The sequence below is a fragment of the Microtus pennsylvanicus genome, chromosome 5, assembly GCF_037038515.1.
Source record: "Microtus pennsylvanicus isolate mMicPen1 chromosome 5, mMicPen1.hap1, whole genome shotgun sequence".
Classification (NCBI taxonomy): domain Eukaryota; kingdom Metazoa; phylum Chordata; class Mammalia; order Rodentia; family Cricetidae; genus Microtus; species Microtus pennsylvanicus.
Window position 1 is genome coordinate 92,344,746 of NC_134583.1, and position 24,593 is coordinate 92,369,338.

General features: G+C 55.9%; 1 protein-coding gene across 4 annotated transcripts in view; it reads right to left on the reverse strand.

Annotated features, from left to right (window-relative positions):
• The window catches only part of Myrf (myelin regulatory factor), a 31,987-nt gene extending 8,179 nt beyond the window's left edge, over positions 1-23,808 (reverse strand). For 3 of the 4 annotated variants that reach the window (XM_075973472.1, XM_075973471.1, XM_075973470.1), the window contains exons 1-14: positions 23,640-23,808; positions 11,746-11,833; positions 11,377-11,640; positions 7,883-7,944; positions 6,808-7,087; positions 5,951-6,201; positions 5,746-5,869; positions 3,922-4,117; positions 2,642-2,718; positions 2,389-2,499; positions 1,919-2,009; positions 1,364-1,564; positions 1,090-1,201; positions 531-640 (exon numbers count right to left, since the gene is read on the reverse strand). In XM_075973472.1, coding sequence (XP_075829587.1) covers positions 531-640; positions 1,090-1,201; positions 1,364-1,564; positions 1,919-2,009; positions 2,389-2,499; positions 2,642-2,718; positions 3,922-4,117; positions 5,746-5,869; positions 5,951-6,201; positions 6,808-7,087; positions 7,883-7,944; positions 11,377-11,640; positions 11,746-11,833; positions 23,640-23,685 — 2,013 coding nt within the window. In that variant the 5' untranslated portion in view covers positions 23,686-23,808. Of the gene's footprint in view, positions 1-530; positions 641-1,089; positions 1,202-1,363; positions 1,565-1,918; positions 2,010-2,388; positions 2,500-2,641; positions 2,719-3,921; positions 4,118-5,745; positions 5,870-5,950; positions 6,202-6,807; positions 7,088-7,882; positions 7,945-11,376; positions 11,641-11,745; positions 11,834-23,639 lie in introns of those variants that run through there. The other variant, XM_075973473.1, reaches the window with a different exon arrangement.
• Positions 23,809-24,593: the final 785 nt, after the last annotated feature.

Genomic DNA, 24,593 nt, shown 5'->3' on the forward strand with positions numbered 1-24,593 from the left:
TCTTCACAGCCCACAGAGGCCCTAGAAATATCCCTGCCTGGAGGAGGCCTCTGCCCCATCCAAGCCCTGGTTCACGCAGCATGTCCGCTGCCCCTGTCTAGGCTAGGCTAAACAACCTCGCCTCTCTCAAATCAGAGCTCCAACCCTTGGACCTACTCCCTCAGGTAGGTAAAATGTGCCGTGTGTCTTTCTCTAAGAACATGTACACAAGGTTCATGTCACTAAGTGCAAGTGTTACTTTCATAATAAACCACACATCTGAGTCTCAAGTCAGGAGGTGACACATTGTGTGACCCTCTTTTTAATTGTTGGGAGTCAGGGGAGTGAAACCTCAGTGGGATTCACCTTGCCCTCTGTCAGACAGCCTCCCGTGGTTAACTTGCCCCTCCATCCTGCACACCCTTCCTGAGTGGTGGGCAGGGACTCTGAAAGTACTAGGAGGAAAACTCTTCCTTCCTCCCTCTGCCAGTCAGTGCCCGCTTCTGGCCAGCCCCTCTGTCCCAGTTCTCCCTCCAGTCCCCATAACTGACCTTGTTCACCACCAGGAAGTTCTCTATGGTTTTCCCATTGGCAAAGACTACATCTCCTGTGTCCTTCACAGCCTCAGGCAAGATCTCCTTCACTTCCTGTGCGATGACACCTGGGGACAAGCCAAGGGTGTGTGGCTGGGGGTCCCGCCCGTAGCTGCTCATAGCTTTCTGGAGAAGTATCTGAGATTCAGTTTCGAGGAGCCCTGGAGCAGGGGCTCCATCAGTCAACTGTTCACAGCCTAGAAGTTCCCAGGCTCAATATGTGGGATTTGTGGATTAGGTAGGATCCTAGTGGCATTTTAGGGGAAGGAGGTGGGGTTCTCAGAGGATGCAGAATCTCTGAGTGCTGTGTGACAAAGATCTCAGGCCAGGTGGTGACTCCTAGGAGGATGAGTCCAAGGGCAGGGATCCAAAGACCCGGGAGGCATGATATTCCAGTAGCAGAGGGGTCAAGATTTCAGAGTGCGGAAGACCAAAGGTCAGTGCAGGGGTTCCTGGGAACTGGTTCCGAGAGACAGGACAGACTGACCAGAGCTTGGGGACACAGGTACGTCTCTACCTGTCTCTGGTGCAGTGGCCTCGATGCCCGCACTGGCAGCGAACTCGGGCTTGTATCTGTAGTGCACAAGCCGCATGCGCGAGATCCTCTTCAGCTGCTCAGTGGTGTCCACCTGCCAGGGGACAGAGCCGACCCTGAACCCTCCTCCCCTCCTGCTGCCATCCAGAGCAGGCCTCAGGTCAGCTACCCCCCCCCTACCCTGGCATCCTGGTCCTCCCCACTGGTCCTTCTCATCACCCACAGCACTGTCCCTCACCTTTGAACTTGTCCCTACCTCCTGCACGTGCTCCTTGGCCCGCAAGTCGGAAGGGTGCATAAGAGATCCCATGACCTTGACATTGCCATGCACAACCAGCGCCTCATCGGGCCGATCTGTGTTGATGCCGACGCGGCCATGGTGGAAGACGGTGTCTGGCAGCTGTGCCCGTTGCCACAGAACGTCACTGTCACTCTCAAACTGGCCTGGATTAGAGGCCTATGGCAAGTTGGGTCTGGATCAGTCTTGGAGTTAGGGGAATTTCAGGGCCCTGAGAAAATGGGAACCCCCAGGAACACTCTTCCTAGTCAAGTCTCTTTGCCGCCCCCCCATGTCCAATCAACCACCCAGTTCATTGTGACAACATTGTCACTTGTGGGACCCAAGAGACTACTAGGTGTGATCCACCTTCACGCTTTACAGTGAAGAAGGCCCCGAGGCCTAGATAGGGCGACAAAGCCCAAGATCACACAGCCAGTGCCCAACAAGAGCTGCATGTCAACCCAACCCCATCCCATCCCATAGTATTTTCCTGATGCTATTTCTTCCAGCCCTGGGGGAGATGACTCTCACCCGCACAATGATGCGCTCTGAGATCTGGGCTGCCAGTGTGTAGTTCTGGTTCTGCGCATGTGCCTGGAGGGCCACCACCAGCATAAAATACCTGGGATACACCGGGGGACTCAGTAACACTCAGCAATGCCCCTAACCATCCTCCCTGGGCCAGATGCCTGGATACACAGCTCCACTCCGTCATCCTCCCCCACCACCCCGCACCTCTCCCACAGTGGAGAAACATGAGCCTTCACTAAGGGGGCAAAATTCCTCTCTGGGCCCACAACTAGGAGCCCCAGAACTGTTTCTGAACTCAAAAGCCAGTCTTGTGAGCCGGAGTCATAAATCTGCCAAATATTTTTAACCTCAAGTTCCTCCTCTGGGAAACAGGCCATTGTGGACCTGCGCCTGGCATGCTCCATGGAGGCCCCTTTTTGACCCTGCTCCTCGGAAGGGAGGGGCTCCGGTGGCCAGGTTGGCTTGCTCACCTCTGGTCAGGGTTGGGCTTGCCCTTCTTTCTCATGTTGTTGGCAGTGGTCTCACTGAAATGGAGCCGCCCCACGGTCACCTTTGTGACCTGCTCAGGGGGAAGATTGACCCTGCAGAGGATGGGCAGAGAGCTCAGGGGAAAGAAAAAGAGTCTGGCAAACGCGCAACCACAGGCAAAGCACCTGCCTGTCTCTCTAGCCAGTTCTAAGTTGGGCCCTTCCAGGCTCCACCCACACAGGGCTGGATACTCACGTGACAGGGTTGAAGGGCCTCTTGCTTCTGTCTGACTGAGACTGCTCAATGTTGATAGACTGGTTCAGGGCCTCCAGCTGGAGAGCAATGGGACCAGGGCACCTCAGGACAAGGTTCGCCACCTGGTCTTTTCCTCCTTCACCTCCTCACTCTGGCCGGGGGCAGAATCCTGCCTTCACCTCACTTTCTCATAAACTCGGGGGCCTCCACATCCACACCCCACACTCCCAAGCCATTTCAATGATCGACATAGCTTTCACGTCGGCTCACAGTTCATTACTTCCCCTACTTCTGGATGGTGATGAACGGTCACCTCCAGGATGGCAACCCATCACCGTGTGCCATCCGACTCCCGAACGTCTCCATGTATGCCCACGTGTTTTCCAGTTAGCCTTATGATCCATACCTGCACACTCTTCTCCCCTGCAGCCAGCCCCCGCCCCCCACACACAGAGCACACCCCAGCCACTCTCACATACCCACAGCCTCTCATCTCTTCAGAAACAGTGGCTGAGCCATGCCAACCAGCCAGGCCCACCTTGTCCTGTCCCCAGGGAGCTCATGGCTCCAATGGCTATGCTATAGAACCCCTCAGTCACAAAGGGCCTCAGGGCAGGTTTCCCTGAGGGGCATCAGAATGGAATCTGCCAAAAGCAATGGGAAAGAGACCTGGGATGGGGTTCTAGGACGGCAAATGTAGGACACAGCACACACAGGGGTGGATTTCTACAGCCCTGTGGGCGCAGCTTAGAAGACAGTGGGAAGACACTGAAGTCTTGGGAAAGAAGGATGTACGGCAATCACATGTCATGGGGATTGACAGCAGAGTAGACGCTGATTGGGTATTCAGATATGGGATGGGGGTGACTCAGGTCGAGGAGGGGGCAAAGGGAGGAGGCAAGGGCTACCCCAGAACCGTGTATGACAAGCTAAGGGTAAGAGCGTCCCTAGGATATATAGCTTGAGGATCCAGGATCCTGAGGTAGAGCACGGGGCAGGGACAAGTGAGTTTGGTTTGGTTCTGAGAACTGAGGCACCAGTGAGAGGGCCAGAAGATGGGTCTTGGCTTGGAGATAAAGACTTGGGGTGTGGAGTGGGGAAGGAAGCAAGGCATAAGGGAGATGGTGAAGTTCGTGCAGCCCCACATCTAGGTGGCTGGCACTAGGAGGTGGAGGGGTGGGGCAGCGGTGGGATATAGCCGTGGGGTGTTTCCTCGTCGCTTGCATCTTGGAGCTTCCTGGCCCTCCTGTTCTCCCTTCCTAGGCGAACCCCAAACCTGCCTTCACTCCGTGCAACTTCAGATAGAAGCAGTCCAGCGGCTTGAGGCCTTCCGGTGTCTTCACATACTTGGGCTCGCCCAGCATGCCGATGTACACGGTCACCTGGAAGTGGTTCTTCTTCTGGCACACAAAGGCATCATCACCCACCGAAAAGTTAAAGCCCTTGTCAGCGTCCACACGATAGGTGAGCATAGGCCTAGAGGTGAGAGGGGGAAGGGATGGAGACTCATCAGTAGTTCCCCAAGCTAAATATGGAGTATTACTTCCTCCTACAGGCCCATAATCCAATGCCATTACTTAGTCTATATCCTCCAAGATCCTTCAAACCACCAAGAGGTCAGTCCCATTCTAGCCTGGAGACTAAGCCCCCAAGAGAAGCCGCACAGGTTTGTGTTACATGCCTGGGGCCACCCACTGTCCCATGCTGGGATGAAGGAAGCAAGCCAAGGCCCACCGGAAGTGAGGGGACTCTAGAGGAAGGCCTTGGCCACCCTTCAGCACACTTTACCATTTCTCACACGTTGCCTGAAGCCCCCTCCCTTGTGGGAGATGGGATGAGAGGGGCTGCATCTGCAGAGTCTCACCGTGCCTGACAGCTGGTTGCCATGGAAACGGTGGAACCAGGAGCCAGCTCTGCCTTGGGCCCACCCTGCCCCACCCTGGCCCACCCCCTCGCTCAAGGCCCCCAGTGCCCTCATTCTGACTCCCACAACTGCCCCAGAAAGAGGGAGTACTTCTGGTTCCTGAACTCCCCCTCAGAAACAACTGAAGCTTGCCATCTGTCGCCGGAACAGTGTCTGGAGCCTTTAGGGCACCTCCAGGGGCAGTAACGAGAACACTTGTTGACTTAGGACTTGACTCACCCTTCCCGGAGTTACCACGCATTAGAGGTACCCTGCTGGACACCTACAGGAAGCTGGACAAGGAGAATGCCTCCCCACTCATGAGCGAGTTCCAAGGGAAGGCCTGGTCTCATCTTTTCTTCCCTTACAGGGTTCATCCATCTGTCTGGCCTAAGCGACTACCTTAGAAAGTACCTAGGCCACACTGGGGACCTCTGCGGCTAGCTCTCTGGCCTTGGGGCCTAGACGTGGAGGTAGCAAGGTGCCCAAGGGGTATGGAAGTGTGAATAGAATAGAGGGATTTCTCTCCAGGCCATAGGGACCGGACTCCATGAATGCCACCTAGCTCACTTCAGCAGCCATCACAACTGGGCATCCCACCCTGCCCAGCTCAGGGCACCCACTCCAGGAAGCCCGTCTCAGCCACCATTCTGACAAAAGGGCCCCAGTCATCTGGCTCCTGCTTGGCTAAGTCCGTAGGACACCGAGGGGGCATCACCCTCTGACGTACCCATTGGCCTTTTAGGGGAGGAAGGAGGGTGGTCCCCACTGGGCTCTTGTCCTGGGGCCTGATAAGCTAGATCCTCGTGGTGTTGAGGAAAGAACAGGACCACCCTGGGCAGCCACACCCCTAGTCCCCCTTACTCCTCCTCCCTCCACAGGAAGGGGGCTACAGTAAGGGCCACGGTTATGCTAAGTTTAAGGCTACCTTCGTGGAATGTAGGAAGAGAACCTAGAGGAGGGGCCAGAAGACGTGTGCCCGCCCACTTCTTCCCGACTTGGCTCCCAAGGCCCCTCCCTGGTAAATACTACTACCTTGGGAGAGACCAGGACTGGACCTAATTCTTCCCTGAGTTTGTTGGCTCTTCCGTCCATCACAAGTGATTCTTTTATACCCAGAGCACTCCCAGGTCCTGATTTAGGACCTCAGTGGGGTGCTAAGCCACCAAGACAAGGTGGCTAGGTGGCACAGGTCACTCACAGCTCCTTGTAGTTGGCGTCATACAGGGTCGCCCACTTGTTCTGCTGATGCGGCTGCCACTTGATGGATTGGTAGTTGGGGTCCAGGTAGGAGCCACTGAGGCTATCACTGTCCTGCAGGAGGCCTGGAGGGAGGGATACCAGGTTAGACCTAAGCCCAGGGCTCCCACTCCCCAACATCAATGGCCTGCCTGTCAGTCACCTACCTGGGGAGGGTGCACCTGGTGGGTGCCAAGGTGGAGTCTGGACTCGGGCAATGCTGAGGGGCAAGGAGCCGGTGCCAGGTGAGAGGGGGCCCTGGGGAGGCCATGGAGGGGATGGAGCTCTGGCGGGGTGTGGGGGCAGGGCTGTCACAGTCCCAGGTTCCTGCTTGATCATTCCGTTCAGCATCTGGCCATTGAGGGTGTTGGGGGGTGATTCAGAGTGCTTCCTCTTCTTGGAGGGGTGTGGAGGGAGCCTGGGGAGCAGAGGTGACTGGCATGGGGGTTGGCTCTCTCTCCCTGAGCCTTCTCCTGTGCAGTGCCCACCCCTCTGCTCTGGGCACCATTTCAGCAGGCAATACCCAGCCAGGAAGATACTTCCTACAGGAAGCCCTCAGGTGCCTTCTCAGTACTCGCCTGTCACTCGGTGTTCCCATTCTCTGCCTTTGCTACAGTCTTAGCCCTACCCCTGTGGAATCTAGGAGGGCAGGGGTCTGAGCCTCCGCAGCACATCTGCGCCACACAGAGCATCCTACACACATGGCCATTCTCAGAACCCTGAGGGTTTCAGTAAGTAGGCAGAAAGGCACTGGGGTCTGGATTAAGAATTCAGTTTCAGTTCCAAGTCTTGGCTCTGCCTTTTCCTAGTCCATGGCCTGCGGGAGACTATGTTCTTTTCTTAGAGCCTCAGTTTACCCATCTGTGAATGGTGTAGCTGTCACCAATCAGCTATGGCTGTAGGCCCTCCAAGCATCAGTCCTGTAGGGCGTCTGTGTTTCCCCAGGGCCACCCTGCCTAGCCTACTCTTGATGCCCTGACTCCCACCACACCTTCCTGCCGTGGAGGCTCTACCCAAGCCTTACTCAGCTCCGTGCTGCTGCAGCAGCTGGTGTAGCACCTGGGTCTGCTGGGGGTGGTGGAGTTCAGGGGGCACCAGACCCGGCCCCATGGCAGCATAGGGGGGTACAGGGGGCTCAGCCTTCATGTAGAGGTCCCGTTGAATGACAGGGTAGTGAGGTGGGGGTGGCGGGGGTGGTGGTGGGCCTGGCAAGTGGGCTGGAGGTGGGGGCGGGTGCTCCAGTCGGGAAGGAACTCCCACGTGGCACAGAGTCTCCGGGGTTATGGTGTGCAGTAGATGGGGGTCTGGGGAAGAGATGGGGGACAGGAGTCAGAAACCCACCTCACCCATTCTCCCTAGGCACGGTCTCTTGCTTCCGTGCCCTCCTGAGCCATGCCAGAGGCTGGGTGGGGAGACTGGAAAGCCAGCTAGAGAGCTAGAGCAGGGAAGTCAGACTGGGCAAGGGTGGGTCCCCATCCTAACCATCTCTCTCCCCTAGGCTGTCCAGGCCAAGCCCCTCAGGAGAGCCCAGGCTCTAACTTCTTTGAAGCCTGAAGAGAGAGTCTCCTGATGACCCCCAGCCCAGTCCCCCACCCAGCCTCCTCCCTCCAGCAGCCCCACTCCCAGTTCCAGGGGCCAGTCCCCCAGCCTGAGGGGGCTGCAGCTCCCTTTGTTCCTCAGGAAGCATTCCAGGGATGTTTTGGTAGGATAAACAGAACTCTTGACCCCTCTTCAGTCTGCCCATGATCATTCTACTCTTGGCCACATGGGGGCCACTGTGCCCTCAGCACCCTGGAAAGGTGGGCCCAGCAACAGCCTTCCTCAGCCGTCCACTTACCGCCAAAGGGCGCGTCCATGATGGCGCAGGGGGCCAGACGGTGGCATCGCCAGCAGGGACACTTGCTCTGAGGCAGGACCAGGCTTCCCACCCGCCCATGGGGGAACAATAGCCAGCGCCGAGGAGTATTTGACCAGCGATAATCTGACCCGTTGGGCAGCCGCTGGCCCCCTCCCTCCCTCCTCCCTCTCACCCTGATAAGGCTGCACCAACCATTTGCCCAAACCCAGAGGGGGAGGTTGGCGCTGCCCGCTGGACTCACCATTCACCTGCTGAGGGGAGTAGGCCTCAGAGCCTGAGTCTGGGGGCGAGTCTGGCAGAGTGCTGCAGGGGGGCCGGAGGAGGGAGACTGTTGGGCCAGCAGCTGAACCCCCAAACCCAACCCTCAAGCCAGGCAGCTCCTCTGTGGCCAGGGTTGCAAAGCCCCCCCCCCCAACTTCGCCAGAGACTGAGGCCATTGAGATCTCCTCACAGATGCCTCAGGGTATCTCTGTCTATCCTAGAGCTCTGGAAGGATCCAGGGCTATATTGCGGGTGAAGGACTTCTGTATTCTGCCCTGGATCTCCAGACATAATAAAGGTTATTTGTGGGTCAGTGGCCAGGTCTCTGATGGTGGCACAGGGATTGAAGGACCCCCGCTCCTCAGAGTGAGGGGCCAGGACTCCGCTTTCCTTCGGTACCCACTGAAGCCTCCAGCTTCCTGGAAATCCTAGGACCTGGGGGCTGGATCTGAGGTGGTTCAGTGGGTTACCCAGGAGTTGCCAGAGGCAGGTGTGAACTGGGGTGTGAACTGGGCAGGGAGCCAGCTTTTCTGGGCCTAGGCTTTTTTTTTTTCTCACTGCAAGTTTTATTTTATCAGTGGTTCAGGCAAAAGAACAAACTCAAACCCAGAGGTCAACATGTCCTGTACAAACCATGTACTCACTCAGAGAGAGAGACTGTGGCTGCCCAGGGATCTGACATTTTTTTAGTCAACTCTCATTCCCACATCTGGACAGACTCCCTTCCATGATGCCCAGGGACCATCAGAAAGGCTTCAGCATCTTTGTGAACACATTCCTGTTCTGGCTGTAGAGTTTTACCACATCCCTGGACAAACCATGCCCACTTCTTCCCTGCCCCCAAGCTTGTGGAGGCCTCATTACATCTCTGAAATCAGCTCAAGAATAAAGATCCTGAATCTGATGCAGACATGTACCCCAAGTTACTGAGGAGGCTCAAGACGGAGGATCACAAAGTCAAGACCTGCCAGGGCTACAGAATGAGTTTAAGGCCAACTTAGACAACTTAGTGAGATCCTGTCTCAAAAAGTGAAAAAAGGGGTGTCCAGGATGTAGCTCACTGGTTGAGCACTTGCCTAGCATGCTTGAAGAGCTCCTGAGTTCAAAACCAAGAACCTCAAATAAAAAATGTGAACCCCAAAACAAGACTTCCTGTGGGAAATATGGAAAAGCAGACAGGGCAGGGCCCCACACCCCTCACTATGGCCTCAGTCTGTGCTAATCCAGCTCTGTCCCACTCCAAGTCCATCAGTCCCCGAACCTCCTGACAGTGATCTTCCCCCTGCCCCCGTCCCTCCTAACAGTGATCTTCCCCCTGCCCCCCCGTAACAGTGATCTTCCTCCTGCCCCCCGACAGTGATCTTCCCCTGTCCCCCCCCCCCGTCCCTCCTAACAGTGATCTTCCTCCTGCCCCCTGACAGTGATCTTCCCCCTGGCCCCTGGCCCTCCTGACAGTGATCTTCCCCCTGCCCCCTGTCCCTCCTAACAGTGATCTTCCCCCTGTTCCCCCTGTCCCTCCTGACAGTGATCTTCCCCCTGGTCCCCCATCCCTCCTGACAGAGATCTTCCCTCTGGTCCCCCATCCCTCCTGACAATTATCTTCCCCCTGGTCCCCCATCCCTCCTGACAGTGATCTTCCCCCTGTCCCCTGTACCTTCTGACAGTGATCTTCCACCTGTCTCTCCTGATAGTGATCTTCCTCCTGCCCCCCTCTACCTCCTGACAGTGATCTTCGGCTCCTCCACTATCTTTCACACCCAGTCTCCCATCCATTGAATGTTCTGGCTCCCATGACTTGCATTCTTTTTTGTTTTGTCTTGTTTTGTTTCTTTGAGACAGGGTTTCTCTGTAGCTTTGGAGCCTGTCCTGGAACTAACTCTTGTAGACCAGGCTGGCCTTGAACTCACAGAGATCCGCCTGCCTTTGCCTCCCAAGTGCTGGGATTAAAAGCGAGCGCCACCACCGCCTGGCCTAACCTGCATTCTTTTGCAGTCTCAATTATTATTTCCTCTTTTGTAGTGTATTATTTTATTTTTATAGTGCTGGAGAGGGAAGCTAGGGTCTTGCACATACTAGAAAGTACCCCAACACTGAGCAGCACCCTCAGTACCTCGCTCACCCCCTATTATGGGGCACGCATCTGTCTTGTTTAGTGCTTAGAACAAAGCCTACACCAGGATGCCCACATGCCTCTAAAGAAACTCTTCAGGGGCCACCTACAGCTGGTTCAGGGGAAGACCAAGAAGCTCACTTGTGCCTGCTAAAGCTTAGCTCTTTCCCCTCCACCCTCAGGCAGCTTAGGCTTAGAGACACCCTCAAGCAACCAAGCTTTGTCCCTGCCCTGGCGCTGTGTGCCTGGTTGCCACTATGGTCACCCTAAGCCAGTCCTCAGGAGTCCCTATTGACAATGTGTCAAATGTATCTACCCAATGTTTCCACTCTGCTTTCCTCCCCTTAGTTTTCACCATGAATGTGGGGCTCAGATTAAAGGTGAGGAAACCTAACCGCTGGCAGAGGTCATGGGTCACCAAACCCAGAAGCTGACAAATGGAAGAACAGGGCTGGTGCCAGGCGGCCGGGCACTGCATCATCTATGCCCCCTGTAGCCTTCTACTTAAAGACAAGACCTCTGTCCTGCTTCACTGAGGTCTCGTGGAGAGCCTGGTGGACATTTCCCTTTGAGCATGCTCAGGATCAGTGGTTCTCAGCCTTTGGGTTGTGACCCCTGAGGGGGTCAAATGACCCTTTGACAGGGGTCACACATCAGATTTTCTGTGTATCAGATATTTACATTATAAATCATAGCAGTAACAAAATCACAGTTATGAAGTAGCAATGAGAAGAATTATACGGTTGAGGGTCTCCACAACATGAGGAACTGTATTAAAGGGTCAGCATTAGGAAGGCTGAGAACCACAGGGTCTGGAGGCTGGCTGGGCTATGACTGCAGGTGGTCAAACCAGGCACAAGGTCAGTCCTGAGTCAGGACATCAGTACAGTAGATTGGAGAGAGATGGGGGAGGCTGGCAGAGCAAAGGCCCCCTCAGGATGTAACTGCCCTTGGCTCCACAAGGTAAGAGGCCAACCTGAGGCACTGGCAACTCTCGGGACACAGAAAATGTCAGCTAAAGGCGTCATGGGTGGGGCCTGGCACTGTGCTTGGGTGCCCTGTGGGGGAGCGTATGTGTGCTTGGGTTCCTGGATGTTGATTGGGGTCCTGGGACTTTCTGCTTCTGTCCCAACTTTGCTTTGAGATGTTTCTAGCACTACCCTCCTCACTGTTCTCAGAACCCTCGCGCCTGTTCATGGTCTCAGAAAAAAGCACCCAAGTCTCCTATCACCCCTTTTGGAACCTACCCATAGGGAGTCTGTCATTTAACCCTACCCACTGTGAGTCCACAGGCCAACATCTGCTGGACAGTGGCAAACTGTGCCCCTGTACTCTGTCCCCACCCACTCCCTGGCCCCACTCACCCTGGGGCATAGGGAGCCTTGGGCTCTGCCTTGATGGGAGGCCCAGAGCCCCCCAGGAAGGGCTTGGGGGCGGTGCCCATGCCGTTGTTGTTGTTGCAGTTGAGTGGGGTGCCGTAGGTCGGGGGTGGGAGGGGGCCATGGCGCCCAGGGGATGGTCCACTCCCAGGGGGGCTCAGATGGTGGAGCCCGCTGGAGCCGGGAATGGCTGGTGGCCCGTGGGGGAAGGAGGCTGTGCTGGCTGGTGCAGAGATGTCAGGGAAGCAGCTGTGGGGAAGGGAGGAGGCTCAGCCCCCAGGTCCCCAGGCCTGAGGGGAAGTTCCATCCCCTCCCGCAGGGAACTGCCCAGAAGTCTCAGCTAAGGTGACTCACAGATCAGAGGCGTCCTCCTTGCCAATGTACTCCTCCAGGATACTGGTGTCTATATTGGAGGGCTCCAGGGCACCACTGATGTCATGGCCTGCAAAGCAGGGGCAGCTGGGTTTGAGATAGCTCCCCGAAGACCCCGGCCTAGGTCCCACCAGCCCTCCTCAGGCTAGGCTCTCTGAAACATATGACCTATCTCCCCTCTGCGCATGGTCCTTCACTGTCCACCCAATGCCCCTCTAAAAATAATGCCTGCCCACACCCTCAAGGATACCCCATTTCCCAGGAGGTCAGCAGCCTAATGTATGGGGTTGGGGACAGAGAAGCCGCTCCTGTCCTTCCACATCCTTTTTCTGGCTATGTTACAGGATCATCTCCTTCCCTCTCATCTGTCCCTCTATCTTACAGAATGCTCTGAGGAACAAGCAAGGCCCTACCACGCCAGTGGCTCAGACCCAGAATGACTTTCCTGCCCTGTCCTTCCAGGAGACCCAGCCTTGAGCACTTGGAGGCATGAGGTCTGGCAGGGCAAAACACACATCCAGGAACTCAAGGAACCACTGAGCCCCAGGCTCCAGCTTCAGGGAAAGCTGAAAACCAAGATCGGTAATGCCAGCATGGCCCATCTCTGGTGGTGAGGCCCATTGCCCATTGAGTTGGGAGCTCAGACCCGACTCCCCAGAGGAGACAGAGGATGAGAGGGGCAGTCTGTCCTGGCCTCACCCAGGGAGGGTCAGTGGCCAGAGCTCTGCTCCGCTACCCTCCACCTCCTTGCCTGCCTGCTGTCCTCCCCTGGCCTCAGGCCCATGAAAGGGAAGGACAAAGAAATACAGCCCAGGGCTCCTGGGCATGGCAAGGAAAGAGAGGGGGTGGCGATGGCCTTTCCTCTCACAGGGTCACCTTGTGGGGCGAGGAGGGGGGGCAGCCAAAGGGAGGAGTGATAAGGGGGCTGACGTGAGAGATGCGTCAACCCCGATAATAGAGGACACCCCACCCACACTGAAGATTTGGCTGGCCGGCTCCACCGAGGCAGGAACGACCCTCTGGAGCAATGGTTCTCAACCTGTGGGTCGCAACCCCCGAGGGTGTCGAATAACTTTCACAGAGGCCACATATCAGCTATCCTGCCGATGAGATATTTATATTACGATCCATAACAGTAACAAGACTACAGTTATGAAGTAGCAATGAAATAATTTTATGGGTGGGGCCACCACAACATGAGAAACCGCATTAAAGGGTCGGAGCGTTAGGTAGGTTAAGAATCACTGATCTAGAGCCTCAAGTCCTGGGTTGGCACCTTGAGTCCTTCCTCAGTAGAGTCCTGGGAACAGGGCTCAGGTTGATCAGGACAAACCGCATCTAATTCAGCCTGCTATGTGCCCTCAAGGAGGCCATACCCTCTTGAGGCCTTAGTATCCTTCCTAGGAAGATGGGGAATGAATATCGCTGTTTCTTGGAGCGACTGTGCTGGCTGTAAAGTTGTAAACACACAGAACCTGAAGTGCACTGCACACGGCGGAAGCCCTGCAAATGGGGGGCAGCTGTCTTCACCTCCCAAACCCCAGAACCCTGGGGTCTCTGAGCCCCCATCCCAGGCCCCTCCCTGTCCCCTGCTGGCATTTGAAGAATGCAGAGCCCCGCTTAGGTGATTAATGAATTAATGAGCATGAGCTGCTAAGCCTTCCTAGGAGTCACACGCTGCCTGTGACAAACCAGGGCCTCTGATTGACCCCCACCCAGGCTCACCCCAGCCGAGAACAGAGGGCACCCACCCACCATGCATGGCTAGTGCCAGCCATGACCTATGGGGCTGTATGTACATGGCCTGTCTGTCTGCCCATGTTCCAACTTCACCCCCCTCATTTCTGGCAGCCACAGCTCCCAATAGTTGAGTGCCTACTGTATACCCCCATTGCCGAATTTATATGAGATATTCTGCCAACTTTACGGGCAACGTGTGGCTAAATCCTACCAACCCCTCATAACAAGGAGGAAAGCGACATTGCTGGTGATGGCAGCTCATGGTGGAGACTACCAGTCCTGAATTCATACTATGTGATGACAATAATGGAAGCTCATGCTCTCTGGTCAGGCACTATTTAAAGTATTTAAAACATTGCAGTTTACCCCGTGGTCACTTCCACGAATCTGGTGTCACTACCTCTGTCTCCAGTGTTCATAAAGATCCCTCCTCACCCCCAAAGCCACACAGCAAGATGAGTCCATCTGACCCCAGGGAGAAAGGTATAGCTGGTGTTTCTGCATCTTCTCCCAGCCTGGTCCCTGCCCCACAGCATTCCGGAAGGGTTTCTGAAGCAGGGAAGAGAACCTAAGGCCCCACCCCCACTCTGCCCCAGCTGCTGATACTGCAGGTTTTTGAGACTGAACTTGGCACCTTGGGTGAGTGATGGGCTGATTCGGTCATGGGCTGCTGTTTATAACCATTCTAGCCCCTCCTCCTGGGCCCCTCCTCCCCTGGCCAGGAGCACTCCTAATCGCCCCTAATCCTCCTGTCCACCTCCCCCGAGAGATGGGGGCCTCAGGCCCAGGCATCCTGGGAGACCCTAACAAGAACCAGATGTGGCTAGGGGAGGAGGGACCCTCTCGTGCCAGGGTCCGGGAGGACCGAGGTGGGAGGAGGAGGCTGATGGCAGAGTGAGGTGGGTCTCGGGCTCTGGAGGGGGAGAAGCTGAGGCTTCCTGAAGCATGCGGGACCTCCCCACTTCCTGCTCCCTACAAGCCTGTCTTCTCCCTATACTGCCCAGATACTGTGCAAGGGTCCCAGCCTAGTCCACAGATCTCTATTGTTAAGGAGGCCTGTGGAGCCTGGGGCTCTTGAGGCTGGAACAGGGCCCCCTAGGGGCCCAGGAGAGGACACAGTCCTCAAGGTACACTCTAGGAGTACTACCCTACTGCCAAGAGAACCATGAAACACTGGATCCCGGTGAGGAATGCCTGCAGGGCTGGAAACTCAAGACAGCATGCCGCCCTTCCTCACCCCTTCCCCAGTTCTCCAGACCACCTGGAAAGTGAGCCCTGCCCTGCCACAGGCCATCCAGAAAGTGGTACCCCAATGTCACCTGTCAGTATATGTCCTTTCCCTCCTCAAACCCTCCAGCAAATGTGCCAAGCAAATTATAAAACCAGAGCCCCTCGGCTGTCCAAAGCCTGGCACTGTCTGCCTTCTGCTCGTACCTCAGCTTCCTCCTCTCTGCCATTCTCTGAAGCCCAGTTCTTGCTTCCTTCCTGTCAGGGACAGACACACCTCCCACAGGGCCTTTGCATATGCGGTTGCCTCTACCAGAGAAAGCTAATTCCCATTCTTTTGCAGGTTTTTATTATCCAAAATCCCAACCCACGTGGCCTCCATGACTCTTCCTTTTGCCCCTCTTCTCCTTTCAAGTCAGGTTGTCTACCTGCTCACCCAGCTGCCTCACGCCTCCCTGGAGAAGGTGAGTGAGCGCCCCACAATCTGACTTCCACATTCCAAGGAACATCTCTCCCATGAGGCCGCTGTCCTCTGTTGTACAGAGGAAGAGACCAGGGCAGGAACTGGACTACGGCTCCTGTGTGTCTCTGCAATGTAAGAATCCCTGTATACAGCAGGCAAGATTAATAGCCACAGAATGATGGTGAACCAGAGACTAGAGGTGGCCTGGCTGGGCCTGGAGACCTTGGGCAAGCCCTGTAAGACCAAGAGGCAAGGGTTAGACAGGGCCTCTCCATGTCCCACATTATCCCGCAGAGCTGTACCCCAGGAGCTCCACCCTAATTAGGCCCTTTATTACCTGCTTGAAACAAGAGCCAGACCCAGATGCCATTCTTCCCCAGGCAGACCAGGATCCCGGCTGTGGGAAAACAGCCTGTCCCCCTTTCTCCTCCTCCTTCTAAGATGACTCATCTGGGCACAAGGGATGAGAACACCCAAGCCAGGTGCAGGAGGCGAACAGGCAGGGACCCAGGTGGTCCCTCCACCCTGGACCCTCCCTGTCCCCCTTCTCAAGCCTCCCCCCCACCAGCTGTGGCTGCTGGCTGAGTCTTGGCCATTGTCCTGGGGGGTGGGGAGGGTGGGGACGCAGCACAGTGGGAGTCTTGTGCCCTGCCTACCCCCTCCCCTGCCCCGTCAATGGAGCACTTGTCAATTCATGCCTCAAACATGGCGGAAATCCCGTCAGCCACGTGGCCACTGGCAGGGTGGGCTGATCTGAACTCAGGGTAGCCAGGGCATCAGGGCTCGAATCCCTGAGTGTCAACCTCAGGTGTTGGAATCTAAGGGCATCCTGATTCCAGCAGTGACTTGGGTCAGATGCTTCCTTCCTTGGCGTCCTTGTGGTCCTCTGGGAGGCCTCACTACTAACGTGGGCCTCAGTTTAATTGCAGAATGACTTCCTGACCTCTCTGAGCCTCGACACCCTTCTCCACCAAGTGCGCATGCGTGGTCAGGCACCCCAGGAAGCTATCCCTCAGTCAGCATGGCCGCTCTTTTCCTTACTTTCAAGTGTCCCTACTCCGCTCCTGCCCTCCTGCCTCTGCCCATGTAGTGCAGCTTTCCTGTACCTTTGGGTTTCTGAGGGCCCATGTCTGCCCCGAATCCAGGTATGTGACCAGTACTACACTACTTCTCCAGCGCCCCAGTAGGGATGCCTTCTGTGTCTTCCCCCCCAGCCTACCCAGGCAGTCCCTCTGCAGGCACCCAGCCACAGAGGACCCCCGGGGCCATGGCCCATCTCCCAGTGTGGACTGAGCTACAAGCTCCAATCAGTCCACACGGAGGCAAGGCCCAGTGAGTTGTCAACAATCGTCGGACCTGGACTTTCTGTCTCTGTTAATACCCAGAACTGCTTGCTGGCCCCGTTCAAGCTCCCAGTTGAGATGACAACTCTTCTCGATCACATGCCTGCAGCTTGGATACTTGGTTGTGCACGCAGCTCATTGTACGGATGCACCCGATTTTCACTCCCTTGGAATCCAGTGGTCACACCTGACAGCAGTGCTGCTCTAGACCCAGCAAATCCTTAAGCCTAAGTCACAGCTGCCCATGCGCCCCCCACCTCCTCACCAGAGACCTGGGAGAGGCATCGTGGCCTGCTTGCAGTGCTTGAGGTGACGTTTAATCCTCAGCACCAAATAACTGGCTGTGGTGGAACATGCCTGTAAACCTAACACTCAGAAGTAGAGGCAAGAGAATCGTAAGTTCAAGGTCATGCCCAGATACATACCAAGTTCAAGACCAGCCTGAGCTACAAGAGACCATATGGGGGGGGGGCTGAATTAATTTGTCAATTGACCTTGAACCTTAGAACGTCAAATGCGTATGGCAGGGGGTATAAGTCTCTTTTATCTCTGAAGCCTAGCACTCTGCTTGACACACAGGGGGACCTGAAGAAACCTTCCTGAACAAATGAAGGGGCCCCATGTAGAACATGCAGGTGTACGCTGCAGATCTCTTGGAGTGCACCCCTAGGGGTCATGCTGCTGTGTTAACATAGATCAACAGGAGGACTTGATGGAGAGCCAAGCTCTCCATGCTGCAGGATCCTCCCACGGGCTGTGTGGCAGGTCCACCCTGGTTCCTGTGAAAAAGAGTCAAAGGCAGTGGGTGGGGCTCTCTTTGCCCCTAGAGTTAGAGCCTTGTGCTGCCAAAGTGAAGTGCAAGTTTCTGGGAACAGTCAGTATGGGTTTCCTAAGAGCTGGTTACAGATTGGCTGGCTTCAGGAGCATCTTGGTGCCGAGTTCAGACTGTGTTATCCTGGGCATAAGGTGATGGCTGTGTGGGGACTAGCGGAAGATGTAGCTGTAGCCCAAGGGTAGCTGAGATTCTGGATCCCCTGGAAGAGCAGAGCCTCTGAAGGCAAGCTGGGAGGGTGAGGGTGGGGACTCTTCTCTTTCTGGTATGAAACTGGGAGGGAACACAGGCAACTGTGGCTTAGACTTAAGGATCTAACGGGACGGTTTGTGCTCTGGGCATGCCAGGTAAGCGTTCCACCAGCCGAGCTGCATCCCCAGTGCCTTTCTTTGTAGTTGCAAGGGTACAAGGCAGTAGTGACAAAGTCTGTGAAGTACAAGCTTGTTGGCCCAAGTTTACATCTCAGCATCCTTCCAAGGTGTGTTTCAAGCACAATGAGCACACAAATAAGACTGGTCTACAGCAGGCCCCGCTGCCACGCCTCCCAAGACACGGTTTCATATTCCTGGGCCAGGGTCCCCCAACACAAGCTTCTCCCGTTTTCTTTCCTCCTAGTCTCTCCCCACGGTCCAAAGTCAGACCCTTCCACCAGCTGCAGCTGCAGTCAGATAGGGCTGAGCAAATCGTGCCACTGGCCCAAGTCCCCCAGAAAGGCAACACCTTGCCTCTAAACCAGCCTCACTCAGTGGGTGGTTTAGAGGCCACAAACCCTGCCTAGAGGTAAAGGGAAGGCAGGATAGCAGGGATAAGGGCAGGGCCAGTAGGGGCTCTGGAGCCAACGGTGGCCCACCCAGGTGCTTTCCTCTTCTGCTCCCCCTCACCCCACACTTTTCTCACTCCCCCTCTGACCTCAGCACTCTTTGGGTCTCCCTGATCACACTCTGAAGCCTTGACCATGTGAGTGAAGGCTGTATGGTCCAGGAAGGCTGGATGTACATCATTTATCACGGCAACCAGCAGGTCAAGGCCCTCACTATGCAATGAGATCCGCTTCCCATCTACCCTAGGAGAGCTCCAACTGTGGTCCAGAATCCCATTCCTGTTTTTGTGGCTACCCTGCATGAGCAAGGGACATCACCTTCAGCTCGTCACTCTTGGGAAAGCGGCCTTACAAACGATCTCCCCCGCGTCAAGGACAGCAGGAGGAACAGCTGCAGAGTTCTCTAGCCCAGATGCCCCACAGGCAACGATCAAGTTCCTTTCTGTATCACAGAACAGGCTCCACATCTCTGAGGTTAAGGAGGAGACAGACTTCCCTGGTGTGGCAGGACCAAGACCCGACGCCAGACAAGGCAAAGGCAGGCCGATCACAGCACCATTGCCTGCACACGGAATACACCCAATAGATGATGACTGCCCTCATCTTGGAGTAAGGTTCTCAGAGAGGGTGATGGCCTCTCCCAAAGCACATAGCACCATCTGTAAAACCTGAGCCCAAGTCTGAGGCATCAATTACTACACTGGTGGATCAACAATCATGAGGGTGGGCACATGACATCTACCCCAGGCCAAGCAAAGGGGCTGTGTGAGCCACGGGATGTAGTTAAGTAGGGCTGGTATAAAGCCCGGCCACTGTCCCTAGGCCCTTCCTATGCACTATCTTATGCAACCCCACAGAAGCTCTGGGAGGCGACCATTAACTGCTGCCTTTTGACAGCTGAGACAATAGAGCCCAGCCAGCTGTAGAGACAAACCCAAGAGGAGAGCCATGAGGACTACAGGGCTAGCTGCAGTCCCCAGTGCCCACTAGTGAGCACACAAAATCCGTTCATCAACTCTCCCAGCCATCCACACCCAGTGGTAAAGGCTGAAGATCTGGAGTTGGGAGAGGAGCCATCCCAACTGAGAGAAACTGAGGCTCAGAGGAGTGCCTGACGCCTAGGCTGTGAGGAGGAGGAAGGGAAGGCAGGCTGCCTACTTAGGGCGGGGTCACCCCAGTTAATAATCCAGTTAATGATTTCTGCTTTGTCCTTATCAGGCAGGGCAAAGTCCAAGGGCAACAGCCAATCAGCAGCCTAGCTTGGTGGTTACCCAGTAGCCTCTGCTGCCAGGGCCCCCCCCCCCCAGAGCGGTAACCCTTTGGGAGTTGCCTGAGCAAGTCTCTCAGGGAGATGCCACTCTACCCAGAGTGGTCTGTCCCAAGATAGCCCTCTTGGCTCTGCCTAAGACCTCAAGGTCAAGGTCCTACACTGAGGAAGGGTTCAGGACCAAGGGGTTGGTATCCATCTCTCCCGACCCCCAGATATAACCCCAGCCACTCCCAGAGAGCGGCTTTCCATGACACATCCCCACCCAAGGTTCCTGTTGCAAACAGATGGACTGATCGATCATGGCGTCCACTGGCAGGGAGCATTTCCTGCCCGCCCTGTGTTGTGTGGATCTGTGATAGGTGTGGGGACAGAGGGATGAGTCAGACCCCCATCTATTCTCTCTTCCCTCCTACCTGGCTCAGGGCCTGAAGGGTGGGGCCAGACATCAGTTCACTACAGACAGGGGCTGGGACATAAGTCCCCCCCCCCAGTGGGGCTGGGGGAGGATTCCAGGTGGGCCCAGGAGGCCTTGTGTCTCCTCCCCAGGAAGGAGAATCTGAGGGATTAAGGAGATCTTGCATCTGGTGTCTCCCTACCCACCCGCTCCTGGGTGCATCACCAGTGACAGAGAGGTGACACAGGCCATACAGTCACCCCCATCTCACAGCCCAACTAGCAGATGTTGAGTTGTGGCCTCCCTCCTGAGTTTCCAGGTAGCCTCCACCTGACTCCTGCCCTCTGGAGGGGATGCAAGGATGTTGTCCCCAACTGGTTGCCCTTCCCACGAGGCCTTGATGACAGAGAAAGCTGGGGACTAAACTCAGCCTAGACTACCCAGCTAACCTTGTGTCACAGAGCCTCAGTTCTGACCCCTGGGAAATGGGTTAATTCTGCGCCTCCCTCCTCCCACCAAGCACTCTGTAGTCGACCGTCTTCATCCCATCAGACACCATGAGTTTGGGTTTGTTGGGTGTCTAAAAGTGATCCCATTAGAAGCTTCTACTCTGGTTCGACTAACTTATCCTAGCAGGAAAGCAAGCCAGAGAGGACAATATCCGTTTAGGCTCACCCTCTGGCTCAGGGAAGGTGAGACTCGGGCTTCCTCCTCCAGCCCTGGAGGCTCCAAAGGCCAATACCAGCCTCCAAACTCTCAGTGGTCTGATCAAAACCTGCTAGAGACCCAATTCCCTTCATTATCCACCCCCCCCCCCGCCATGCTTTGCGGGACATCAAATACAACAGGAGCCCCTAGCATCACCACTAGCACTGCCTCTACCCAGAATCTCCCGTTCATACTCTAAAGTGTCCCTCCCTCCCAGGACTGGGACAGAGAGTTCATCAGAGCTGAGGGCACCATGGAGACCTCTGCCACTGACCCCTATGTTCCAGGTGAGGAAAAAGATCCCAGCGAGGTGAAAGGCTCTGCCTAGGGTCACACAGCTCTCAGTGGCCCATTATGAATTAGTCCTTTGAGGTCTTTATCAAGTCCTCTGAACATGGTCCTCCTCCATCCCTGGACTCTAAGAGGTCAGGGCCCCCACCAACCAGATGAAGAGAAACACACCATCCCTGTACCCAGTTACCTGCTGGGAGCCAATGCATCCTGCCCGGAGGGTCCACTCTTTACAAGCCTTGTGCCCTCCACTCTGAACTGCTGGTGCCTATCTCTAGGGGATTAACTGGGCAGTCACGGGGACCCAGCTGTACCAGCCTCGAGGGGGACGCTCTATCCCAGCCTCCCACCAAAGGCCCAAAGCGCCTTAGCCCCCAGTCTTACTACCGGCCCAGAACAGGGCAGGACATGCCCCTGTGTGCTGAGCTAGTGGGAGTCCTAGGAGGAGGAGGACTCTTCAAGATTGCCCCTTCAAGCAAGAGATGTTCTGTCTCTCAGCCCAGAACCCAAACCATAGAAATCTCTGCCCACTATCCAGAGGAAATGACTGAGGCCATGTGGGAATCTGGACGAGGTCTCAAGGGTCCCCATTTGAGTGTGAGGGCATACACCAGCATCAAGAATGACATATCAGCATCTATAAAATGAGACTTTACATGTCCTGGATGGGCTTCACTCACACTTATGAGCACACCAAAGTTCTGTGCTTGCTCCCCCAGGCCCTTGAGAACCTCCATCTCACCACCCAATGGGTCCCCTGCCAAGACCTTCCCCTCTCAGATAGCCCTAGAGGACTTGAACCAGGTGCCCACCCACCTATTCCCAGGCTCTGGGAGACTTCTGAAGCCTGGCCCTCCTGAGCAGGCCCCACACCCCGCCTGCTCCCCACAGACATTCTTGAGTCTCCTCTTATCTCTCTGGAGGGAGCAGCACAGCCTCCCTGCCAGGCGGCCGCATGGCTAAGCTGTGGCGTCAGCCTCCCACCCCCCTCCCCAGGCCAGGAGGGAAAGTTTGGCTCAGAAGTGTAGAGCCCAGGCCAATTAGGCCCGCCCCTGTGCCCAGAGCTAGGTGGGGGTAGGGTGGGGAAGGAAGTTTGGGGATACCTTCAGGAACCAAGGGGTCCCCGCTCATAGGTCATGAGAGCACCGAACAGGCACAAGACACCCCCAGTCAGTACCTGTGCCCCACAAGGACTGCTGACTTCTCCCCTCTGCTAGGGTCCCTGAGCACTCCTAACCTAGGCACAGCGTAGGGAAGAGAGCTCCCGGGATTGAGGGGTGCTGCCTGGAACCCTCAAGTGGCCCAGCTGCCTCAGCTATTGATGACTGAATCTAGTCCAAACCCAACATTTTGGGACCTCTTAGGACTCGTTCTGCCTGGGTGATCAGAACCCTGGAGTGAAGGTGGCTGAGACGTGGGGCTGTCCTCTCCTGGGCTGCTCAGCAAGGAGGAGTGGACAAACGTCCATTCTGTGGTTCTCCAAGTCACAGAAAGAGAGACAGGGAAAGGTCTCTAACCCTGGGGAAATCTCTCGAGAACTAGGCACTGAGCTTTAAACTTGGGTCTTGATTTCTATCCCGCAACTGAGTTCTAGTCTGGAATGTCCAGGGCAACAGGTTCTGCTCCAGGAAGGTTCTTCCTGTACTTAGGAGCAAGCTGTTAGCTTAGGGGCTAGCAAGAGGGTACGGCAGGAACTAGGCTCCCAACAGAGCGGGCATAGATACAGAAGGGGCTCAAGTGCCTGGTTTCACCCTCCAGCGAGGGTCTGAGAAACCCAGCAGGCTGGGAGACGTCAGCCTGCACCTCCCCTCCCCCTCCCACACCAGTCCCTTCCCTCCTGAACCCAGCTCTCAGGGGGGAGGGGCAGTCCTGGAAGAGGGTCAGGAGCTGCCCAGAAAAAGCCCAGGCGGTATTTAGACAAGGAACAGACTCTAAAATCAATGCAGGAGTGAGGAAAAATTTAGTGGGGCGTGCATGGATTCCCTGGAGAAGGGTCTTTTCAGGTCAAGGTGAGGGGGACCAGGTCACTCCTGGTGCAGGGAAACATTACTCCTGTGTCAGGTGTGAGGGATCCAGCCCTGAGGAGCCTCATGGGGCTGGTGGGATGGGTGCAGAGGTAGCTGGTGGCAGAGATGCCAGCTTCAAGGGAGTTCCATACTAGGTAAGCACACTACAGAGAGGGAAGCAGTGGCTGCTTAAAAGAGAAATTCAGTCTTAGGGGAGGAAGCAGCATTGCCCAAGACATGTGACAGTCCCAAAGGGCATCCCAATCTCCAAGGGTGTCTCAGCCTCCAGGAAGCACAGTCAGGAGGTCCCAGCTTCCAGGGGGTAGGCTAGGCTCCGGGGTCCCAGTCTTAAGGGCTACGGTAAGTCCACAATAGATGGAGCTGGAGCCTGGCATGGATGGAGTAGCAGGGAAGTGGATACAGGATCTCCAAGCTGGAGAAGTGTGCTGAGGATTGGAGTGTCACCATTTAGTGGGACTACAGGACTTCAAGTCTCCAAGGAGGACTTAGCACGGAAGGTAGCCCACCCCTAAAGAAGCTGAGTGTTGAAGGCAGAAGGGAAGCCCAAGTCTAGGGAGCATGGGCAGATACCTCCTGGAGACTACCAATCTCGAAGCCATTTACCTCTCTGTTGCCAGTCTGGAGTAGAGTCCCTACCCAAAGGAGGCCTTCTGGGGGTCCTTGCATGGTGGGAACCCCATGGGAGTCCTGTCCTCTGGGAGATTGGCTGGCATATCCCACTGTTGGAGGTTGGTCGCCCAGCCATCCCCACGGTCTCTCACCTTCGAAGAAGCGCTGCAGCGCTTCGGTCTCGTCCACCACCTCCATGGCCCGCCTGCCCGGCGTGTGCGCTCCGGCCGCAGCCCCGCTACAGCGTGGCCCGGGGGCGCGGCATTGCCGGCGCGGCGCGCGCGACAGTCCCGGCTGGGCTCCCGCTACAGTCCCACCAGGCTCGCCTCACGCTCGCTACCCGCAGCCCTAGCCCGGACTCCGCCTGCCCCGCGCCCCGCCCGCCGCCCGCCGCGCCCTCTGGCGGTAGACCTGAGCCGCAGTCTCGGGTAGCAGGACGCCCCGCCGCTTGCAGGGGGCGCTCGACGGGTAACCCTCGCATTGAAGTTGTGGCATCGGTCGCTTTTCACGCTCTCCTTGAATGGGTAAGGTTCCAGGTTACGAGTCTGAAGTTTTTCAGAAACAGATCTCAGAGATGGCTCCTATTCTTTTTGCTACCCACCTCATCCCAGTGAAAGCAACATGCACGCACCAAAGGAATGTTTGTAATGTTCGAGGCCAGCACAGAGCACTCTACAGGTGTGTTGTCTCCTTTAATTGGGGCACGTCTTTACCACAGAGAAACTACCCCCCCCCCCCGAGACAGGTCTCACTATGTAGTTCTGGCTGTTATGGCGCTCACTACGATTCGCCTTCTTGTACCTCCCGAGTGTAGGGACTAAAGGCCTTCATCACTACACCCAGCTGGAAGGAATTATAATTTTCATAAGGGCCCCGTCTAAAGAAATGCTTCTACATAGAGCTCTCTAGATGGATGGAAATACTCTAGGTGTTGTCATGAGCCACAGTGGCAGCTGAATACCTGAAATGTGGTCCTGGTCATTTAGACTTTTCAGCTGGATTTTCTTTTAGTTTGAGCTTAGTTAGTCATGTGGGATCATGGTGGTAGTGGACAGGGGACCACTGCCCTAGTGAAGAGAGACTTGAAAGCTTAGCCTGAAATCGTG